Source organism: Pollicipes pollicipes, unplaced genomic scaffold (genome assembly GCF_011947565.3).
Source record: "Pollicipes pollicipes isolate AB1234 unplaced genomic scaffold, Ppol_2.1 Scaffold_2555;HRSCAF=2994_pilon_pilon_pilon, whole genome shotgun sequence".
Lineage (NCBI taxonomy): Eukaryota > Metazoa > Arthropoda > Thecostraca > Pollicipedomorpha > Pollicipedidae > Pollicipes > Pollicipes pollicipes.
The window spans coordinates 20,735,246-20,757,755 of NW_023596136.1; the positions used below are offsets into that span (position 1 = coordinate 20,735,246).

At 58.1% G+C, this 22,510-nt stretch overlaps 1 protein-coding gene across 2 annotated transcripts in view; it reads right to left on the reverse strand.

Annotated features, from left to right (window-relative positions):
- LOC119104277 (echinoderm microtubule-associated protein-like 2) overlaps nt 1–20,156 on the reverse strand; it is a 58,421-nt gene extending 38,265 nt beyond the window's left edge. For both annotated transcript variants that reach the window (XM_037227998.1, XM_037227977.1), the window contains exons 1-2: nt 20,080–20,156; nt 11,299–11,513 (exon numbers count right to left, since the gene is read on the reverse strand). In XM_037227998.1, coding sequence (XP_037083893.1) covers nt 11,299–11,407 — 109 coding nt within the window. In that variant the 5' untranslated portion in view covers nt 11,408–11,513; nt 20,080–20,156. The remainder of the gene's footprint in view (nt 1–11,298; nt 11,514–20,079) is intronic.
- Between the last annotated feature and the right edge of the window lie 2,354 nt (nt 20,157–22,510).

Sequence of the window (22,510 nt, forward strand, 5' to 3'; positions counted from 1 at the left end):
GACTACGCCGGTCCGTTCGGCTAGAGCTGGGGACCACCCAGCCAGGGCACTGGTTCAGCTGGCAGAGAACGCCCCTCCCACTTACCCACCCGGCCGCCGTCGGTTGGTGGGGCGTGACGCGATCCCGCGGCGTGACTATGTCGAGGCATCCTGCGCGCCGGCCGCCGGCATCGTTCTCTGTAGTCATGACCGCTACGACCGAGTCACGGCGGCTGCGATCTGCTAGCTCTAGTTGAGTCATGGCAGCTACGAGCCGCCAGCTCAGGTCGATTCACGGTGGCTGCGAGCTGCCAGCTCCAAGAGAGTCATGGCTGCTGCGGGCCGCCAGCTCCAGAAGAGTCACGGTGGCTGCGAGCCGCCAGCTCCAGACGAGTCATGGCTGTCGCGAACCGCCAGCTCAGGTCGAGTCACGGTGGCTACGAGCCGCCAGCTCCAGTCGAGTATTGGCGACTACGCCAAGACTACGCCAGTCGAGCCGGCTACGCCGAAGTTACGGCGCGACAGGGACGATCTCCATTCACGACCAGATCACGTACTAGTAACGGCTAATGTACGGTCGTATCACGTTCCATGCAGGACGTAGGCACGTCCGGAAGACGTCCGAGAAATCCGGAACACGTCCAAGACACGCTCGGAACACGTCCGAGACAAGTCCGGGTCACGCACGGACAGTCCGGAACACGTCCGCGATACGTCCGGATCATGCACGGGACAGTCCGGAACACGTCCGAGGCACGTCCGGGTCACGTAAGGGCAGTCCGGAACACGTCCGAGACACGTCCGGGTCACGTACGGGCAGTCCGGGTAACGTTCGAGAAACGTTCGGGACATATCCGGAACACGTCCGGGCCACACGTCCGGGACACGCCCGAGACTCGTCCGAGACACGTCCGAGATACACAGGGCGCGTCAAAGATATGTCCAGACGTCCCTCAAACGCAGCATACACGCGGCTGAGATCCGGCTGCACACGTCACGTGACCGAACGGTGACTCTGTGGTCTGTCGGCTGACGGCTTAACGAGACCGGCTGTTATTGCGCTGAGCGGGACCAGGCGGGAGAAACGCGATCAACAGAACAGCCCGAAAGCAAGATCGGCGCGACACAACAGAGAGGAGGACGGATGCTCCGCCAGCTGTTCTTCACGCGCTCGGCTCCTCCGCCCGTGAGCCGCCGCCGAGCACGCCTAGGTCACGGGTCACGGTCGGTCACGCGCGGATCGTGACCGGCCGGCGCAAACCGTGATGATCGTGACGCCCGTGACCGTGACTCGACCACGCCGCCGGCACAGGTCAACGCCGCCGGCGCTGCGCGGTCAGCCGAGATCGCTCGGCGGTGGCTGCGGTTTGTTGCGGCGCCATGCGGAGGTGGTGGTTACGTTCACTCGCTGCACGCGTCTAGTCGCTGATGGGCACGATCTTGTTTACTCGTAAGAAACAGCAGCTGGACCAGCTCGTGTCGCTCTCATCATATGATGCCAATGAGATGAAATAAACCCAGTCCTCCGCCATTCCGAAAACCGTTAGCCTGGTTTGTTTCCGTTCTAAGGGGCACATGGACGCTATGTCCCAGCATTAAACAGCTGCCGTGGAAATGAAACTGGGACGCGCGGACACGGTCATGACCGTAAACTGCTTATTATCAATCAAGCTAAATGCCTGGCGGCTGCATCCTCAAACCATTTCAGACGATGATGGGTAGCACCGGGAAAACTGGACGCTGGGCAGATGGGTTGGAGCAATCACCATAGACATTTATGTCACTTTAGTATCGAGCATCTGCCAACAATTATGCTTCGGCTTGGATAATCATATGATTTAAGTTAACATAAGCGTGGTTTGGGTGTCTCAGAATACATTCGTGCGATCCGTTACGACTCCTGGGACCTGTCATTCAGAACGACTGTAGTCCTAGAGCGCATTTACTTAAGGATTGGCGCCATGTGTCTGTAAAAACAAGCAAATTCCGAAAAAATACTGCTATCGCCGGTACACACACCACCACGGGGAAGTTTTCTGAATCAGACAGTTCGTACGCATCACAAAGTCCATTGCCTCAGGTCCAGCTAGGGGGGGGGGGGGGGAGGCACACCTGACGTCTGCACCGCGCTCTACCCCTCCCGGCCGCTAGCCGGTGACGGCGCCCCAGGGCCGTCAGTACAGACCGGCGGCGCGCACCACCCCGGGCCGGGTGAGCAATCACGGCCCGGTGCCGCCAGCTGGCCGCAGATGGACCAGTGCGGACCACCCAGACCAGACTGGTCCGTACTAGACCAGACCAAACTGAGCCGTCCCGGACCAGACCAGACTGATCCGTACTGAACCAGACCAGATTGATCCGTACTGAACCAGACCGGACTCGTCCGTCCCGGACCAGACCGGATTGGTAAGCAGTAGACCAGACCGGACTCGTCCGTGCTGGACCGGGCCGCATTGGTCCGCACTGAGCCACAAATGGGAAGACCGGGCCCACCATAACCAGACCGCAGACCGCAGTGATTTTCCAACCCATCTCTGTCGGGGATACCGAGCCTGACCCACTCTCCAGGATCACGGGGATGGGTCAGACCCACACACCCATACAACCACACCATCTGCGGTTAGTTTGGCCGCATGAGTGGGGTCGGCGCCAGACGAATCTGACGCGTCGGGACGGAGCAGCGCCTGGCCGGTAGTGTTATCATGGGATCCCTGTTAACGACCGTCGGGCCTCGCTCAGCACAACGAACTGGGCTTTGTTCACCGGGCTCCAAAGGCAGCAAAGGGTGCCTGTTTGCACATAAATATTTAAGCGCCGTTACGGGCGCAGGCCTGTTTCCAGCACCGGTCGCCACCATGCTAAACTGGAAGGCTGCCGAACCCAAGGTCGCATCCCTGACGTGCATGGACTGCACCGGCGGTGAAGGCTGTGATTGTCACGAGCGGTGGCAGCGCGCAGAAAAGTCAGGCTGATTGCATAAATAGTGCGTACCTATAGATCTATAATGTCTTCTTCGCGCGTAGAAATAAGTAACTAATTCAGCAATGGACAACAGAACAGATCACAAGTTGTGATCATTACGATAAAGTTTGGGTCAAACGGAGGCAAGCAAGAACATCAAATCCACGTTAGATTATTGTGTTCAACCTTGTCCCTCTGATTTCACACGCGGTAGGCAGACCGGTGAAGAACAGAACCTGGGCTACGCGGTGAAGCATAGCTCAGACTGCGGGCTCTCGTTATCCTTTCGTCACGCCCCTTTCGCTCGTCACGATTGTCCCTCGGCGATTGTCACGTTACCCGCGTCATCGCGCTGGTGCTGACACTCTGGCACTCTGACACACATTCTGACACTCTGGTAAGGCTCAGCACCACTCAGCTGCCTGTCCGGCCTGCGCTACCACTGGGGCCGCTAGTGTTCCCCAGGTGGACCCTGGACACCGCCACGGACGTTCAGCTGCTGCCTCCCAGGGGCCAACTGAGGTAGTGGACCCTGGACACCACCGAGGACGTTTAGCTGCTGCCTCTCAGGGGCCAACTGAGGCAAGTAGGCCCTGGATCCCGCCCTCGGGTGTTCAGCTGCTGCGTCGCAGGGACCAACGGAGGTAGTTTCAGCAGCCGGCACATTAAGGCAGGGCAGATCCACGTACGTGCGCCTGGTCACAATAGGTGGGATGAGAAGCCGGGAGCGGTGTCGTGTCAATGCTGGTGTCAAGACGATGTTAGCAGACGTCTCGGTCATGGCCACATCAGCTTAGCCCATTCGGGACCCTGCCCACAGGGAGGCTAAACCCCCACTCCCATCCCCCACCATGGATTTCAACATCTTACGCTCTCACCAACCCATGATCTGTAAAGGATAAATATGTGGGTCAGCATTGCGCTGCCAGAGGCGGCGGCGTCTGCCTGTGCACAGCCACATTCTCACAGCACCAAGGTGGGCCGTTGAAACCAAACGTGAACTGAGAAACCGTTACGTCAGGTGAATGCTGCAGGTCGGGCCGACGCCAACTGCCAACATGTGCACATGACACGCCGTCACATCACAGGGGGGCACTGAATGTGCGTGGCGACTTCATGACAGGAAAGCGGCTAGATGGCGCTCGCCTTGATGAGAAAATCAACGGCTGATAAATGCGATCGCTTGTGATTTCGTAAGCTGTGGCAACGTCTGCCAGCAAGTCTTTAACGATAATGCGACCCACAGATTCCTTATAAATATTCCTCACATCACCCACAATACTATGTAAGTATGGTTGCTTACACACATCAATTCGGTCCTTCAAAATTGCTCTGATTTGACTTGCACTCTGGATACGGGTCGGCAACGATGATAGCACTTTTCCACGCCACGTTTATCCCGCGGCAAACAAGGCTGGCATTCAAGTATGGAGTGGTGCTCTGATCCAAGATCACATTACACACTTCTCCGGGCATAAGAGTACACAAACTCTTCAACACACGGTAACTACCTGCACGTGCGTCCTCACGCCTTGACATCCGGCCGGACGCCGCAGGCCGGTCCCGCGCCATGCCGACGCGGCGCGGGCGCGGGCGGTGGCGCCGCGTCGGCCTCGCCACGTGACGGCCGGCGGCCTCCAAACAATGCAGGCTGGCGTGGCGGCGATCAGCTGAGTGACGGATCCGCCGCTGGCAAGGCTGCTCGCCGGATATTGCAGGGCGCCCGCATAGCTGGCGGGCGCCCACCGTGACCTCCCCCCCCCCCCCCTGCGGTCACAGCCGGCGCGGGGCACGCACAACGGGGGCACAGCGGTGTGGTCCGCGGTGCCGGCAGCCTCGTCCGTACGCGGATGCCTGGCGGGACGAGCGCAATGGGAGAACCGAGATGGCGTGCTTACGAAAAGGAAGTGTCACAGAAAGCGGCGCATGGTCTTATCCGCAGCGGGCGCGCATACTGCGGGTGTGACCAGGGGCGTAGAAACGTTCCCCTACCTTTTATTATTTCCGCGCATCATTGTAGTGATAACGTTGAACCATGGCCACAAGTGTGTACGTGTGTGTGTGTGGGAGGGCGGGGAGGGGGGCATTATTCCCCGGCTCCTCGGGTCCTCCGTCGGCTGCATCTGATTGGGAGAGTGAGTCACATGTGGCCAGGTGCACGCAGGTGTGCAGCGCTGCGGCTGGAGGACGAGTGTGGCAGCACAAGCCGCCCGCGTGACGTCACGCTGGCAGGAGCGGAGGACAGCTGACGAACCCTCACGTCGGGGACCGCTGTCCGGGCAGCTGCCAAGTGCAAGTGTCGCCGCGTCCTGAACATGCTCAGGCCTGGCCCCGTCCGGCTCCCATTTGGAGACAGAACAGCTGGCCGGACACCATGACAGCGCGCCATTTCCGTCTCGAGCCGGCTTCCACCCTGTTGGCGCGGGGAAAGCTGGTCGACTCCCGAGACTACCTTCAGCCGACTCATACCGGCAGGTGCGAGGCTCCACCCCACCTCCAACATCACGCTACGTACTCTGTTCAGAGCCGGACAAGCCAGCCAAGGTCCACGATCAGCCTCGCTGCTGTCGTGCCGGCCACCAGTGAGACGGAGCCCACATGCCACCCAGGTCCGACCAACCGTCAGTGAGACGGAGCCCACGTGCCACCCAGGTCCGACCGACCGTCAGTGAGACGGAGCCCACGTGCCACCCAGGTCCGACCGATCGTCAGTGTGACGGACCCCACGTGCCACTCAGGTCCGACCGATCGTCAGTGGGACGGAGCCTACGGGCCGCCCGGTCTGACGATGCCTGTCACGCCGGCGGGCGGCGTTGTTGTGTCAGCTGCGCGAGACGCCATCGGCGCGCCGCCGCGTGACGCGCCGCCGGCGTGACGGCGTGACAGCGTGACGGCCGGGTGTCCCAGGTGCGGCGAGACGGCTGCCGGCCGGGGACCCGGCTGACGAGAGGGGGGGGGGGGGGCTCACGGGGGTGGCAGCCGACCCTCGGTGGGGGGGGGGGGGGGGACGGCACGGCTGTTTGGAAATGCTGATCGGGAGACACAGTAGCTACATGCAATGTGACGAGCGAGCGGCGCAATCTGTTGTCTTGCGGAGGTGGTAACACACTACTACAGCGATACACCAAAACCTGTGCCCTCGTCGGTGCGCACGACGGCGGGGTAGCGGTCCTTCGCACACCGTGCGGCCTGTCTCGTGAACGAGTTACCGGTGGATGTTAGACGACTGGATCCGATAAGTTTTTAGCGCGCTGTCAAGCTGTTTTGTTGCGCAATAACGTTGTTTCTTAATGCTGATGCATGCACGTGTTTATTTATGTTTTATCCATTATCCCTTTCCGCTGGTTTTTTGACTTGCTGTTTTATCTATCTGATAAACCAAGTCATCTGTGTGGAGTGCCAGCTGATGCGAAATAAATACACGAGTTGCTGGTGCACGATGGCGAGACGTTCTAATCGCTGTCCTGAATATCAAGGCGTGGGTCCATCGCAAACGGTAGTGGAACTGACCCCATCTCGTTCAGACGGCCTCATGGGTGTCACCTGTGGCGTTACTGCACCAGCTTCTCTGCCCCGCACGCCCACTGCCCGACGGGCAGCCTAAGCCAGACACAATGCCTCGCACCAGCATAAAGGCTTGCATCGACCACGCTACCACCCCACCAAGCATCGCTACAGGGGCCGGCAGCCCACGCTGAACGCTGCCCGCTCGCCGCCGGGAACCGGGCCACCCGCCCTGGGGAGCGACGCGACGGGTCACGATCCACTCAGAGCGGCGCAGGTCCCGACGCCGGCTCGTGAGGTCAGGCCGTGACGCCCCAGTCGTCTAGGGACGCCGGGGCGGACCAAGCGCGCAGTAATGACTGTCGAGGCGGCGCTGAGGGCTCGGTTGAATGACTGAAGTGCCGACCTCACCTCGTGTGAATGTCCGTTTTGATGCTGGCCTTGGGAGCAGGATGCTATTCATGCCACGCTACTCCTGGGAGCACCAAGATGATTGCGCAGCATGGATGAAAAAACTGCGCTGCAAACGCCGTTTCGCATGAGTTTGCAACAGAGACACCTCTGAAGCCTAGGCAAGCAATACATGCATCCACGGTCTCACAAACGCTCACTTTTATAGCTCATCGTTTGGACAATGCAACATTTTATGATGGAACGATAAGATATCATGACACTTCCATGCCACCTGAACATTGCATTTTCTGCACATCAAATGCAATGTTTTTGCCAGTCATCCAGGAACTGTTGACCACATTGCAGTCACTGTCCAGCAGTGGTGTCGATGATCAGATCACCGTATCCCGTTATCACCACCATTCACCTGAGGTCTACCTCTCCGCTTTGGTGCTAAGCACGGTTCGTTCATGCGCCTTTGCAACTCATGATGTCATTTCCCTGAAATAATGACAGCAATGCAGACAACCAGGCGAGGCGTAAAAACAGGCGCCAGCCTGAGTCAGCCTTTATCCGGCCTGGGAGAGGCACGGTTGACAATCGCCCCGGCGTTCGCCCTCCACCAGTGTCATCGGATCTCACTACTAGGACCTCGGCGTTGGGTGGCCGCGTGGTTCGCCCCGGGGCATAGCGACCCCGGACGGACACGCCTGACCTTTGGCCGGCACCGCGTCACCGGCGGAGGGGCGGCCGTCACAAAGGACCGACTTCAAAGGCGGCGATCGGCACGAGCGTGCCGCCCGATCGTTGGTCAGGTCGTTCAAGGTCACGGTCGATCGGCCGGTCTGGGGTAATGAGGGCCAGGTTTAGCCAGACAGGGACCGGCCGGCCGATGGGGAGGGGAGAGCGCCGCCTGTTTACTGAAGGTGGCCCAGTGGCGGCGCTGAAGGGCGCGCGTGGTCTGATAGGGACGGAACGTAGTCCACGGTCAAGTCACGACGCTGTTCAGCTCTCCGACCGTTGACCTCAATACCACGCGTCAGCTGAGGAATGAGACGCTTCAGATCAGGTGTAGACCGTAAACATGTCCTCAGTAGTTGGAGCCACTAACGTCAACCGAAAAGGAAATCATCTCGACGTCCACACGACTTGGCGTAGCCGCGGGATAAAAATCAGATTTCTCGTGTAGAAAGCATATGGAACATCTTATTCATGCTCATCACGTAGTCATACGGGGTGGATGTCGGGTTCTCTTCGTAATGAAAATTCTGAAAGCTCGGGAAAACGCATACCTGCGCAGTCAACAGAGCCGCTAAACAGTTGGAATTCAGGGATCGCAAGAGCCTGCATCGCGCAAACACATCTGAGCCGCTGACAGCAGAGATAACGGTCTTCAAAACACGTCAGCTGGTGATCGGCGTGCGGAGCCCAGAACCCACGCGCGCCCACCCAACTGTTGAGGGTCACGTCTGCTCGTCCGCCTCCCCCCCCCCCCCACACCTTCTCTCCACAATCGGGAGAAGGCGGGGGTGGGGATGGGAGGGGGACTGGCGGACTGGGCTCGACTTATACCTCAGTACTCTAGAGGCGGTTCAGGATCAGTAGCTTAGCCGCTTCTTTGGCCGAAAGAAATTCAGATTTTGTCCGACCGACCGCCATAAACTGGGCTTGATTTTGCTGGCTGAGAGCAGAAAAGGGCTCGACAGCCGATCAGTTGTGCGCTGGACAGCAGCTATCGCCACTCCCACTCATCAGCCGTCCCTCTCCGTTCCGTCGTGATGGCGCACCGGGGCCTAATGGTCGCCCGCGGTGATCGGAAAGCATTCTGGTCGTTACCCCTGGCGAAAACAGTCGGCCGCTCCCCACCTGGCCGGGCCGTCTGTCTCGGCACGACTTCCTGCCCGTCCCCCTCCCCCTGTTCCGGTCCAGGTGAGACAAAGCCGCGGCCGCCGGCCGGCCGGCCGGTCGGCACCGGGCTGTGACGTCACGCGACACAACCGCGTACAGAACGCCGCCTCCGAGGACGTGACAGCCGTAAATGAGTCACGTCACGGCCCCCGAACCCGCCATGGATCATGTAGGCTCGGGCAAGCACCAGATACACGCTGAGGTCATGACTGCGCTGTGGAAGTAAGCGCAGACTGCTAGCCGAGGCAGTGCAAGATGCAACCAACTGGTAAAAATAATTGGTCGATTTGCTCGGTGGAAGAGTGCTCCACCGATGTCGAGTAATAATTGGAATTAATAAGGATCTTAATAATTTTCGTAGAACTTCGTTTCTTTTTTTCCAAAACGTAAGCTTGAGATGGGCTGTGGGAAACTAACCCTCTACGCGAATACTACCATCCTCATTCACAAGCTTCTTACACGCATATGCCACGCTCGACCTAATCTTGAACACGTAATAGAACCACCAACTCAAGAACTTGAGTTTAATTACATGCCCACACTGGCTGGTGCTGTGACAGCACGCTCTGGCTGCCTAGGTTCAGGGGCCCAGGACGCGCGACTGCACGAGGGCCGGACACGAGTCAGGACCCCCTGCCAGTCCCGCGGGAGTGTCCCACGGCAGCGGCACTGAGTATCCCGGCCGCGTATATGGGTCACCGGCGCGGCCGGTCAGATCCCACCGATCGGTCCGTTTCGGTCGGCAGTCGCGAATCGGAGCCAATCGCCGACAGACGGAGGAGAGCGCCGGCCTGGGAAACGGACGCCGTCACGTCCGGTGTATCGGCGGCGACACTCCGTCCCGGTGTGACTCTCCCGCCGGCGCGACACTCCGACCGGTGCGACACTCCGGTCGGCGTGATACTCCGAGCGGCGCCACACTCCGGCACGCGTGGAGAAATCGTCCGACGCCGCGCGCCGCCGCGGCAGTCTGGGCTTCTGAATCGCCACTCACGCAGGACAACATGCAGCCCCGAAAAAGCCAGCTTCGGGACTGACGCCATGACTAGGATGGGGGGGGGGGTGTAAGTTACTCACCAGTAAATATGATGTCCTGGCCGTTTCGCGGCGTCGTCTTGCACTGCAAGGGGCCCATTGCAATGGAGCCACGAAGTGTGGTGCAGAATGCGGTCGAGACTTGGCTTTGGAAGCTTTAGGTGCTAGTTTTATAATCAATAGACAGTGTGGAGATATTCTATTTTATCACTGATAATAATAGAGAGCAGTGGAGAGTTTGCCGTTTAAATGCAGCACGTTATGATACAATAACGGCGGCCTCATGACAGCTGGCGCAGGCCGTTGCAAGCGCCACGCCAGGCAGAGCCGCCAACCGGCGACAGCCAAGCGCTGCTCCATTACCAACGCAGATCAGATGAGAAGATAGCCTACTGCGGCCGGCTCGGGTACAGCTAGACGGACGGCCGGGGACCGGAGACCGGTGACCTGGCCGTGCCGGTCATCCGTGACGACGGTCGCCGGCGCTGACCCGCGACTACCGCTCAACGGCGCGGCAGTGGCGCCGCCGACCGTGACAAGGGCGGGCGACGTCCAGCCTGCAGAGTGGCTCTAATGGCGGCTTTGCAACGGCCGGTTGTCGCCGCTGACGGTCAGTGGCGCCGCGTCGCGTGCACAGGGGTCACGGGGTCAGGCCGCGGCCGGTGCGCGGGGTCACGGGGTCGGCCCGGTGGCCGCTGATTGGCAGTAAGTGCGCTACCTCGCAACTGACGGCCCCCCTGTCGGCCGCTCGGGACGGATTCTGAACTGCGCCGCCAGACGATGGTCACCGGTCGGTGAAGGTCCGTAGATCGGTGCGATTGTGACCAACGCCAGCTCATTGTGACCCGGGAAGAATAAGAAAACGCTGATTCCAGCTCCGTCCAAGGAGAGCTGGCAAGGACGGCCAGCACTTCTAGACCACTGCAACTCTGACGGCACCTCTTGACATAAGCTCGCAGAGACTAATCGTGCGCATCGAAAAGCAACAATATTCTTTAAGTCATCCTTCCTGGTTCCCGCCTTGCCCAAACGGCATATTTGGTACGGCTGCGGCATCTTCCATCACTGTGATTGGGTATTTCAGACTGTTCTCCCACACACAGAAAAACGGCCGGCGATAGCAACCTCAAACGATAGTGTGGCTTGTCTCATGCTTATGTCCATCTCTTGTATCATAACGCCATCATTAAACCATCCTACAGCTCAAGACTCTTAGTCGATTCCCTGCGGCTTCCTCTTAAGCTCCATATCTTGCATCGCCTGTACCTCCGCTAAACTTTCAGCTCACCCACACGCTCCGTTTAGTTTCTACTCATCCGCACTGCAAACCTCATTCGCGTTCTCGACGTGTCTTTGATTTCGGGGGCCGGTGTCGCCCGCGTCTCCTACGATCTCGGCGGGCAGTCCCACCTGTATCTCCCCCGATCCCTCGGTCCAGTCACACCTGCGTCTCCCCCGATCCCCCGTCCCCGGTCCAGTCCCACCTGTGTCTCCCCCGACCCCTCGGTCCAGTCTCACCTGTGTTTCCGCTGATCTCGGAGGAGAGCGGCGAGATGGGCTCGTCGGAGCTAGGTCCGGACCCGTTGGCCCGGATCCCGGCGGCGTCGATCCCCAGCATGCGTGACATCCCGAACCCAGCGGCGCGCACACCTCCCGGCAGACTGGCCAGGCGTCGGGGAACGCGGCCACCAAATCGCGGACGCGGGCGCTAGGCGAAGACGCGAGACCGCATCCTGGAACGAAACGGTGGCCATTAGGAGCGGTGCTCGACGCCGGGCAGCAGCGGCTCTGACACGCAACGCTGGGCTCCTCCCGAGCCGCCCGGAGCGAGCCGTACTCCAGCTCATGGCGCGTCGTAAACCGAACCAATCCCAAAGGGGCGCGCTTCACGGCCGCGCGCGGGCGCGCTCATACATGAAGCCATTGTCTGTCGCCGAGCTCCGTAACACGGTGTCAGATGACCTGCGACCGGACGGCGGGGTCGCGACCGGCCGGGGCAGTGGAGCGGGGCGGGGTCATGCCAGACTACCGACCTGCCGGGGCAGCGGAGCGAGGTTAGCTCATGCCAGGTCACCGGTCGTACCGGCTAGGTCGTGCCAGGTCACCGGCCGGCCGGGGCAGCGGAGCGGGGCGAGGTCATGCTAGGTTATCGACCCGCCGGGGCAGCGGGGAGGGGCGAGGTCACGCCAGGTCACCGGCCGGCCGGGGCAGCGGAGGGGGCCGAGGTCATGCCAGGTCACCGACCGGCCGGGGCAGCGGAGCGGGGCGAGGTCATGCCAGGTCACCGACCGGCCGGGGCAGCGGGGCGGGGCGAGGTCATGCCAGGTCACCGACCGGCCGGGGCAGCGGAGCGGGGCGAGGCCACGCCAGGTCACTGGCCAACCGGTCGGACGCGATCAAAGGTGAGACGGCGTCGACTGGGAGGCGCCGGCTGACGCCATGTGAGCTGGTGTGTTGAGCCAGGGGAGCGGCAGCAGTGCCGCCGGGCTGCCGCAGTCGCCAGGTACAAAGGGCCACCGCCGGCCTCACATCGGCGTCACAACAAACCTTACAGAGTGCGCATGCTTTTTACATTGACTCCCAGTAAATATTGCCCAACAACCAAATTGGTTTACTAGTGATGCATACAGCATAGGCGTGAAACGTTTTTCAACGTAGATGAGGAAACAAACGGATGCGAAGTTAGCAGCTGGTGTTTACTCAGGCACGCTTGGCGACTAAAATCATAGGCAGCACATTCAGACAAGCTTTGACGTCGAGAACATTCGCGCACTTCTGATGTAAATAAAGGTGGATGTAGGCGGAAAGTACGCACAGATGTCAATATCGCGCCACGGCCTATGCCACGCGGTTAGACAGGAACCGGTTGTATTGACGCCACAGACTCATGGCGCCGCAGACTCATGGCGCTAGATTCATGGCACCCCATACTCCTGGCGCCACAGACTCCTGGCGCCACAGACTCCTGGAGCCACAGACTCCTGGCGCCGTTACCACGGACATTTGGTCGGCTGAACACTTCCACAGTTGCAGCCGCAACACAACCCACAAGACTATGGGAGGGGTAGAAATATATGTCGTTTCGCCATGTTAGAGAGGACACGAGGAATCTCAGTAAGTCGCGGACGCGGGGGCGGGGAGAGGGAACAAATTGAAACTACCGAGTGAAACATGCGCAATTTCTTGTATGTACCTTAGTGTGCGTGTCCAATACACTCTCTGCTGAAAACATGCAAAGGTAAGGGCCACACACACACACACGCATTTCGTAATTCTCTCGCGCCTCATGTTCATCACCCCCTCCCCCCACCCCTTCTCTCTCTCTCTCTATCTCTCTTCTCTCTCTCTTCCTCTCCTCTCTCTCCTCTCTCTCTCTCTCTCTCTCTCTCTCTCTCTCTCTCTCTGCGCGCGTCGGCGAGAGCGAGTGCGAGAGGCGACGCGCGAGAGAGAGCGAGAGAGACGCGCGGCTAGGAGTAGCAGCGAGGCTAGCTGCTCTTAGAGCGCGCTAGAGCTAGGGCTCTCGAGTCGCGCGCATGCTATGCTCGAATTCTCTCTATTCTTCTCTCGCTCTCTCTCTCTATCTATCTCTCTCCTCTCTCTCTCTCTCTCCTCCTCTCTCATCTCCTCTCTCTCTCTTCCCTTCCTGACCTGCTGGCTTCAGCGACCTCGTTGAAAGGAAGGAGAGAGGAGATTCAGCAGTGGAGGGAGGCTCATTCTCACTGCCCGCCATAGTCTGCCCACAAAGCACACACACTGTGTGATGTGCCCGCGCACACGTCAACAGGGTGCGTCGTCGGACCGCCGCCGACGCGAAACGGAAACAAAGACGCAGCTGCTGAGTAGGAGATACGTCCATGGGATGCGGCACATGCCGACCTAACACAGCGCACGAGAACGTAACGCAGGTCGGCTGCAGTTGTCAGCTGAATGTTGACCCTTAAACATCGCCACAGTGACCGATAGCCTGACTGCGGCCCAGCTGCAGCTGGATGCTGTGTGGTAGCCTATGACTGCGTGTGCACCGCGGTGAGCTGACTGTGCGGGAGGACACGTGCATGCAGCCGATCAATACATCCCTACATCTAAACGGTAAGGATGGATCCCAGATCTCCCGGAATCCCACATCCGTGGCGAGCCGCAGAAACATCTGCTGGGATCCTCGATCTCTCGCTCTTTAGGCCGAACGTTTTCCTGTGCCTTAAACTTGCTTATTATAATCAGCTTCCTAAGAGAACTTTACAGATCAAGAGCCGTGTCGACCATGCGTCACCCAATCCTAGCCAGTTTTACCACACCGTCATCACGCCCATCATTAGCCAAGGTCTGAGATGTCAAAGGGATTGAGCCTACCAGACTGTTCTCTACATCAATCCCCCTCCCCCTCCCCCACAACACCACGAAAGCTATGATCTCCAAAACTCGAATGGGACGGCTCATCACGGGCGGGGGGGTCGTCGTCCGTCGTCCAACCAGTCAGCTTTCGTCCCAGCTACGGCGGCACCGGTCTGGCCCGGGCCGGATGCAGACGGGTCGCGCCACGATCAAGTCCAGACACCGGCCGAGGGCGGGGCTGGCACATCCGCCGGAGCTCCGCCCGTCATTCACCACCGGAAGTGACAGCGTCTCACAGCATAACGCCGGAAATCACCCGAAGGAGTTGCCCGGACGGCGTTCCGAAAGCTTGGAATGGCTTTCGTGTCCGGTGGAAAACAGATAGAAGGTGTCGGTGTCGGTGTTTGCAGTGAGACGCTGGAAACCAGCATCGCATGTCAGGGATCCATTGGCACGGAGGCTGTATTCCGCAGCAGGACATTCAGTTTCTCCGCCAGCGTGCAGGGCTTAAGTGTGAGCCCGCAATCAATGGATCGTTGGCCCGGCAACCGGTGATGATATCTACTGCCGTCACTATGGCGACGACGCATGGAGTCTCGCTTGTGCTGTCGTTTGGGAGCCGTTATTGATCGGTGCGACAGGTAGGGGAGGTTTCTTTCGCTGGGCCTGCCGGGCAGTCAGCGTGACAGATTACTGGTCGCCCTATGATGTGCGTACGTGTATTGGCCAGGCAATACTACACGAGAGTCACGTCACGTGGTGGAACTGAACGGGAGTCACGGTGTACACCAACTTATTCTTCTTTTTTCTGATACATACGCTTGCAACTTGTCGTCAAAGCAGTAGCATAGATACCCGCACATAATAGCAAAAATGTGTCGGCTTGTTTCCTACTCGGCTCGCACTTCGTGCACATCGTATCTAAGGCTGCTGCATGCCCATCCGACGCTTGCAGGCGAGAAATGAATCATATGCTGACTGTCTGATAGCCCAAACTCGGGCAACCCTCGGAGCCCCGTCCCAAGTTCTGAGCAGCACCGCCGACATCCGCTGGTGGCACATGAGCGCGGCCGCTGCCCACCTGTCAGGCTGTCCCCGCGCCCAGCCGTCGCCACGGCGCAGCGGGTCCGGTGCTCAGCGCGGGCGATGTGGCCGTCACCCGCCGCAAGCCGGGCTGGCCGGCCGGACGACACCAGCCGCGGCCAGCCCCGAGGGCTCCTTCCCACGGCAGCGGGCGGCGGCTCCACCGCGACCTTGAGACAACGCGCCCGGGCCTGCTGTCCGACTGGTGCCCCCCCCCCCCCCCAACCCGTCAGTCGAGCCTCTACGCCCACTGATGGAGGGCACTAGAAGACAGCCAGACCGCTGGCAACGGTGCTCATGGCACGTAGTAGCGCTGCCTCGATGTCTTGAGTCACAGCCCGACGGTCCAAGGTACGCATTCACTCCGCTATACAGACTCGTCCATGACACCGAAGCAACTAGCCTAGCCCGCCTCTGCTCCACCTCTAGCCCGGTCACCGTTCGGTGCGCAACAGCGACTACAGTGAGTGCTCAGCAGCGGCTTGGGAGGCTCCGGGGCCCCGGGCGTGCCGGAGAGACGGCCCCGAGTGGTGACCTCCCACTGTCTTCAGAGGTGGCCGCCTGCCGAGCGGCCTTCGTCCTCCTGATACGGCGGTGGCCGCGGGCTGGTGGCACAGGCAAGACCGGCCCAGCGGGCAGCGCCGCCTGACGTCTGGACCGCTAGGGTGGGGGCGGGGCCGCGTCCGACAGGGAGGTCCAGCGGCGCACGGAACTGAAGGGAAACCGGGTGTGGCCGAGGTCCAGGGCCTGGTACAGGACAAGACCGGCCCAGCGGCAGCAGCGGGACGTCTGGACACGCTCCGGGGTTGCCCGCCGGTCAGGACACCGGCTCAGCGGGTGTGCGGGATCTGAGAGGTGCCCGCCGGTCCCCGTGTAGAAGATGAGACGAGGTCACTCAGTCACCGAGTCTAGGCTGCTGACGCCCCTACCCGTTCCCGTAAGTGTTATGGCAATGGTACGCATTAAGTAAAGCTTTATCAGGTTTCATTCTTTTGCGAAAGGGTTGAATTCGAAGAAGTTCTTGCCAAGATAAAAGTGGATAGAAACAGTAGACCCGAATTAGGTGTAAATGCAACCTGATTCAGTGAGGAATCACATCTTTTCCTTGAGACTCGTTGGTATAACGGTCCATGGCAATTTCGATGTGTAAGTCAGCCCAGAATTATCCTGTAAAATGTAAACATGTTGTCATGTGGCATGACACAACGTACTTCCCGGCCAGACCACCGTTTCCGGCGCAAACCCAGATAACTATGTCAACAACGCCTACATGGCCATAATGGCCGGGCTGTGTCCCGGTGGAGACGGTGAGCCAGCCGGCGTGAGATGCCGCCGTCATGTGCAGCGCGCCACGTTGGCCTATTGGGGTACGGACCGGGCCGACACCACGCGCCACGTTGGTCTGCTGGGGTTAGAACTGGGCTGACACCACACGCCACGTTGCTTTACTGAGGTACCGACTGGGCCGACACCATGCGCCACGTTGGTCTACTAGGGTAAGGACCGGGCCGACACCACGCGCCACGTTGGTCTGCTGGGGTTAGAACTGGGCTGACACCACACGGTACGTTGCTTTACTAGGGGTACCGACTGGGCCGACACCATGCGCCACGTTGGTCTACTAGGGTAAGGACCGGGCCGACACCACGCGCCACATTGGTCCACTGGGGTCCGGACTGAACCGGGGCTCCGGGGCTCGGGTCAGCCAAGACGCCGAACACCAGCGAGCCGGCCGGGGCAGCTGACCATCACGAGCAGGGACCGGCGAGACGCGACCCTCCCCCTCCCCGCGGGCCGCCGTAGAGAACCAGGAACACCTGCGAGTCAGACAGGGCAGAGGTGCAGCCGAAAGTCGGCGCACAGCTGCGGGAGGCCATTACGGCGCGAGCCAAGTACTCGGCGGCGCCCGTGAGGTGATAGAAAGGAGCAGTCATGACGCAGGACAGCAGCGGAGACTACCGAGCCGTGGCTTCGCTTAAGGATAATGCCAACGCGAGGTGTGGTTTCTCTTATTGTTAAAGGCTGCGTTCATCACAGGTTCGCCGCTCCACTACTCGACCTATACTTGAGCGGAGCTAAACGAGCTAAAACGAGCTCGAGCTAAAATTCTACTCGAACTTAAAACCGGTGATGCAGTGTTGGCGAGCATTCGTAAAACAAGTTATGAGCAGCCGCTCGATGTATGTGCGCATATATATATATATATATATATATATATATATATATATATATATATATATATATATATACCACTGTAAATAGTTTAGAGATGGACGCCAGCGTACACAAGTTCATTATGCATATGGAATGGCAACAATGCCGTGCTCTTTGTTTTTGTGCGCTCCACATCCCGCTTTCGCTGCTGCCGGGTGTGAGGCACGCATCTGGAACAATCGCTCGCAAACGGCTGACGCTTCTCTTGTGTTCGCTCGAACTGCTCGGTTCTTGTCTGGCTGGATTAGATTACAATGTCCTCTGGCAGGCACAGAGCTTAATTAACATGACGGATGTCTGCCTTACTTTTTCTGCCCCCACATGCACGCCATTACAGCGGGGAGATAGCGGGACCCCGTCGACAGTGGGCATTACATCAGCACCCGGCACCGTCCGCCGTGTCGGCCCAGCGGGCACTATATCAGCACCCGGCACCGTCCGCCGTGCCGGCCCAGCGGGCACTATATCAGCACCCGGCGTCGTCCGCCGTGCCGGCCCAGCGGGCACTATATCAGCACCCGGCACCGTCCGCCGTGCCGGCCCAGCGGGCACGGTATCAGCACCCCGCGCCGTCCGCCGTGTCGGCCCAGCGGGCACTATATCAGCACCCCGCGCCGTCCGCCGTGCCGGCCCAGCGGGCACTATATCAGCACCCGGCACTGTCCACAGTGTCGGCCCAGCGGGCACTGTATCAGCGCCCGGCACGGTCCACAGTGTCAGCCCAGCGGGCATTATATCAGCACTCGGCACCGTCCACAGTGTCAGCCCAGTGGACACTATATCAGCACCCGGCACCGTCCACAGTGTCAGCCCAGCGGGCACTATAGCAGCACCCGGCACCGTCCACAGCGTCAGCCCTATTCAGGCCTCCTTCAGACGGCCTTGCCGTGAGCCGTTGGACCGTGACGTAGGCTGGTCTGAATCGGATGACACGCGCTGGCAGCTGACGTTCTTGCGCTGCTGCATCGACTCCGACGCGCGTCGGCGAGTTGGCAGCGCCGGTTCGGACGCCGCGCTGCCAGGTGGCAAGGCCCCCCTGGAGTCTGGCAGCCTCGGCATCACGCGACATATTCTCATCGGCATACATCCAGCCCTGACACCACGGACTCAGCCAGTTACCAGCTCGTGCCCAGCCTCGGCATCACGCGACATATTCTCATCGGCATACCACCGGCCCTGACACCACGGACTCAGCCAGTTACCAGCTCGTGCCCAGCCTCGGCATCACGCGACATATTCTCATCGGCATACATCCAGCCCTGACACCACGGACTCAGCCAGTTACCAGCTCGTGCCCAGCCTCGGCATCACGCGACATATTCTCATCGGCATACCACCGGCCCTGACACCACGGACTCAGCCAGTTACCAGCTCGTGCCCAGCCTCGGCATCACGCGACATATTCTCATCGGCATACCACCGGCCCTGACACCACGGACTCAGCCAGTTACCAGCTCGTGCCCAGCCTCGGCATCACGCGACATATTCTCATCGGCATACCACCAGCCCTGACACCACGGACTCGGCCAGCTACCAGCTCGTGCCCAGCCTCGGCATCACGCGACATATTCTCATCGGCATACCACCAGCCCTGACACCACGGACTCGGCCAGCTACCAGCTCGTGCCCAGCTGCTTTTTACGTTGATGGGCAGGTGTTAACAAGCAGCGCTGGTAAATCGGCATTGCCAATTTTACATTGCTTACATTCAGCTGTCAAAAGGGCCGAAATATAAATTCATACTGTAACACAAAGGAGCACCGAAACCAACTTTAGGGTCGTTGATTTAGCCAAACATGAGCCAGATCATATCCACAGTAAACTTTGTACGTTTATCTCAATCATTTGATTTAAACTAAAGCATGATATTTAATATCTTGTTATCTGCCGCAAGGGCTTGCATTATATCCATGGCAGCGAGCGCCACATACAGGGCTGCACAGACTAGGGGTACAGGGATAGGCCCCTACTGCCGGAAGATTTTACATGAGGCCTATGGGTGACGGCTGGAAAGACATAACCTTGGGTGACTACCGCCCTCCCTCCCAAAGTGGGGGGCCATCCGCTGGCCCTGACCACGTATGTAAATTAAGTGATGAATGCTATCCAGGTTAAAAATCATTGTTGCAAACGAATGACCGGTTGTACAGCACAGTATTGTGACCCGTCCACTGTCGCCAATATTCGTGATACATTTTGTATGATTTACGAAGCCCTCGTCGCCCTCTATCTATCACGCCGCCTCCGTAAATGTAAACACGCCGGTCTCAGCCAAGGGCAATACACGCTTACACGCAAGAGGGCAGTAAATCACGCGCCTGACGGCGACGTCTTCCGGCTGACGGTGACGTCTATGCAGGGTCGCTCACCAGCGCTGATAGCGAATCTGACTCACCAGGGGCCGATCTTATACAACCTTGACGTGAGCAAAACGAAAGCTGTTTTGCACCACGTAGCTGCCCAGGAATCCGCCCACCGCCTTCAGGCCTGGCGCTGCAGTGGTAATTATTCTAACGATGGGAACCAAATCATTCATCTCTGATTCCACAAAAAAGAACGGATCTAACAGTCCAGCCACCGAGCGTGCTGCTTCTGAAGCCTGCCACTCCTGTATTCCAGAGTGGACCGTCCCGATCAGCGCCGTACTCCGCATGGGTGATTGGTTCTCACCTGAGACCGTCAGACCAGCTTTTGGATCAGGAACCCGCCTGGAGCCCACCACGTCCCACACGGTCGCAGTGGACAGTACTGACAAGGCCGGCCGGTGGTCGCGTGTGTTCACCGCAGCGAACACCTGCGGACGCCACGACCAGGTACGGAAGCTGTAGTTGCTGGTCTAGTCGGTAGATGTCACGAAAACTAGGCGGTGCATCGCGTGTATGGTGGAATCGAGATCGGGTTTTATTAGCAGTGTGTGGGCCCAGATAGATAAACCAACGTGCATAAGTACTCTTGAGTGTCTGACGCATCTGTTGAGACCCGTTAAGTGTGATCTACCCTCTTGATTTAATATGAACAGAAAAGTAGACGGCCCACGTTCAAATTACGGATAGGATTGTCAGGTCACAACCTCACGCTCCGGACTTCTGAACACTGATTTTATGGTCTTCAAGCATGCAAGCTATAAAAAGGTGAATCGCCGAATGCGCCTCTGTCCACAGACAACGTTCCAAATACATTTTTTTAGTCTTTGAACTTTGGAGGACATTTTGTTAGGCTTGACTTGAAAGTAAGCAGGCTTATGCACCATGAGACATAGTGCATTCAGTAAAAATAAAAACTGTAACCATTCAGGGGTGCATTGAGGTGCCTGGCATCTTTGTTCCACACATGATGCATACGACTCCCCATGCTCCGAGCCTATGGCACCAATCGACATTAAACCTTTACAATTGATGCCGCGTGGTCGAGAACCTATACTTTCCGAGACATGGTCGTCTTGGGTCAGTTTAAAGGTCGCAAAAAACGGGAAAATAGGTTTGAAGACAACACGATGCTCCAAACTTATGGGATCGGTCGGCATAAAACCCTCACCAATCGATGCGCCATAGTCGATGTCCGGTTCTTTTCAGAACATGGGGACCTTTGGTCAGGTCACAGGCCGCCAAAAATACCAAAAACAGGGAAAATAAAGTTTCAGATAACCACATTCTCCGAGGCTATGGGACCGATTGGGGTGAGACCTTTACCGATCGATGCGCCATAGCCGATATCCTGTCCTTTTCAGAACATGGTGACCTTAAGTTGATGAAAGGTCACCCAAACCACCAAAACTATCAAAATTGGCTGCAGACAACCCAATTTTCCGAGCTTTATGCTGATGACACCCATCAGCATTAAACGATCACCGATCGATGAGCCACAGCCGATATCCTATAATTTGCATACAATGGTGACCTTGGGTCAGATCAAAGGTCACCAAAATACAAAAAACCGAAGCATAGAATTGCAGACAACCCCATGCTCCGAGCCTTTGGGACCAGTCAGCATGAAACCATCACCAATTGGTGCGCCATGGTCGACATACTATCTTTTGACCTTTGATCTCAGACAATGCTTTCATGTTCTGTAAAGGGTAGGTTAGTGACTATGGTACACCGGTTGGTAAGGGTTTGGTGCTAATTGGTCACATATGCTCGGAGCATGGGGTTGCCTGCAAGCCAATTTCAGGTGGTTTGGGCTGTTTTTGGTGCCTTCAACTCGACCCCAGATCACCATGTTCTGGAAAGGATAGGATATCGGCTTAGCCGTACTGATCGATGAAGGCTTGATACTGATCAGCGCCTCTGGCTCGGAGCATGGGGTTGTCTGCATGCAATTTTTGGTCGTGCTTGACGTTTTTTGGTGGCATTTGACCTAACACAAGGCCACCACGTTCCGGAAACAATAAGGTATCGACTATGGCGCATCGATTGGTAGGGATTTTATGCCGATCTGACCCATAAACTCGAAGCATAGCGTTGTCTCCAGCCAATTGGGGTGGTTTTTGGGCGTTTTTGGTGACCTTGGACATAACTAAAGGCACCATGTTTTTACAGAATGGGCTATCGACTAAAGCGCATCGATTGGTAAAGTTTTTGTGCAGATCAGTTCCGTAGGTTGGGAGCAAGGGATCATCTGCAAATCCCGTTTCTCCGTTTTTTGTTAACCATTGGTGACCTTTGACCTGATCCTCGTTCACCGTGTTTCAGAGCGAATACTTAAACGATCAAGAGGCATCGAATGGCGAAGGTTTCATGCCGACCGGTGCCATAGGTTCGGAGCATGGGCTGTCAACAGCTTTGGTCTGCCGTTTGGTCCCTCCCACCGGCGTAGCCCTCGCACTTTCTAAATTGGTCTGAATGAACTGAATCTGACATGAAGCCCATGCAATGTTTTTATCAGCACCTGCTCAGCTTATTTTGTTATACCTACCTCGCCTTCATTTAGCTCTATAACAACCATCAACGCGAGCAAATAGCGTTTTACTCTACACCCGCCACACACACTGACGTCGCTCCGAATTCACGACCCATTGTGCGAAGATCACAAAATTGTTTAGCTGTCTGTTTGGTGACGTCAAAAAACATAAAACTACCAACGTTTAGATAGTTCTGCTCGG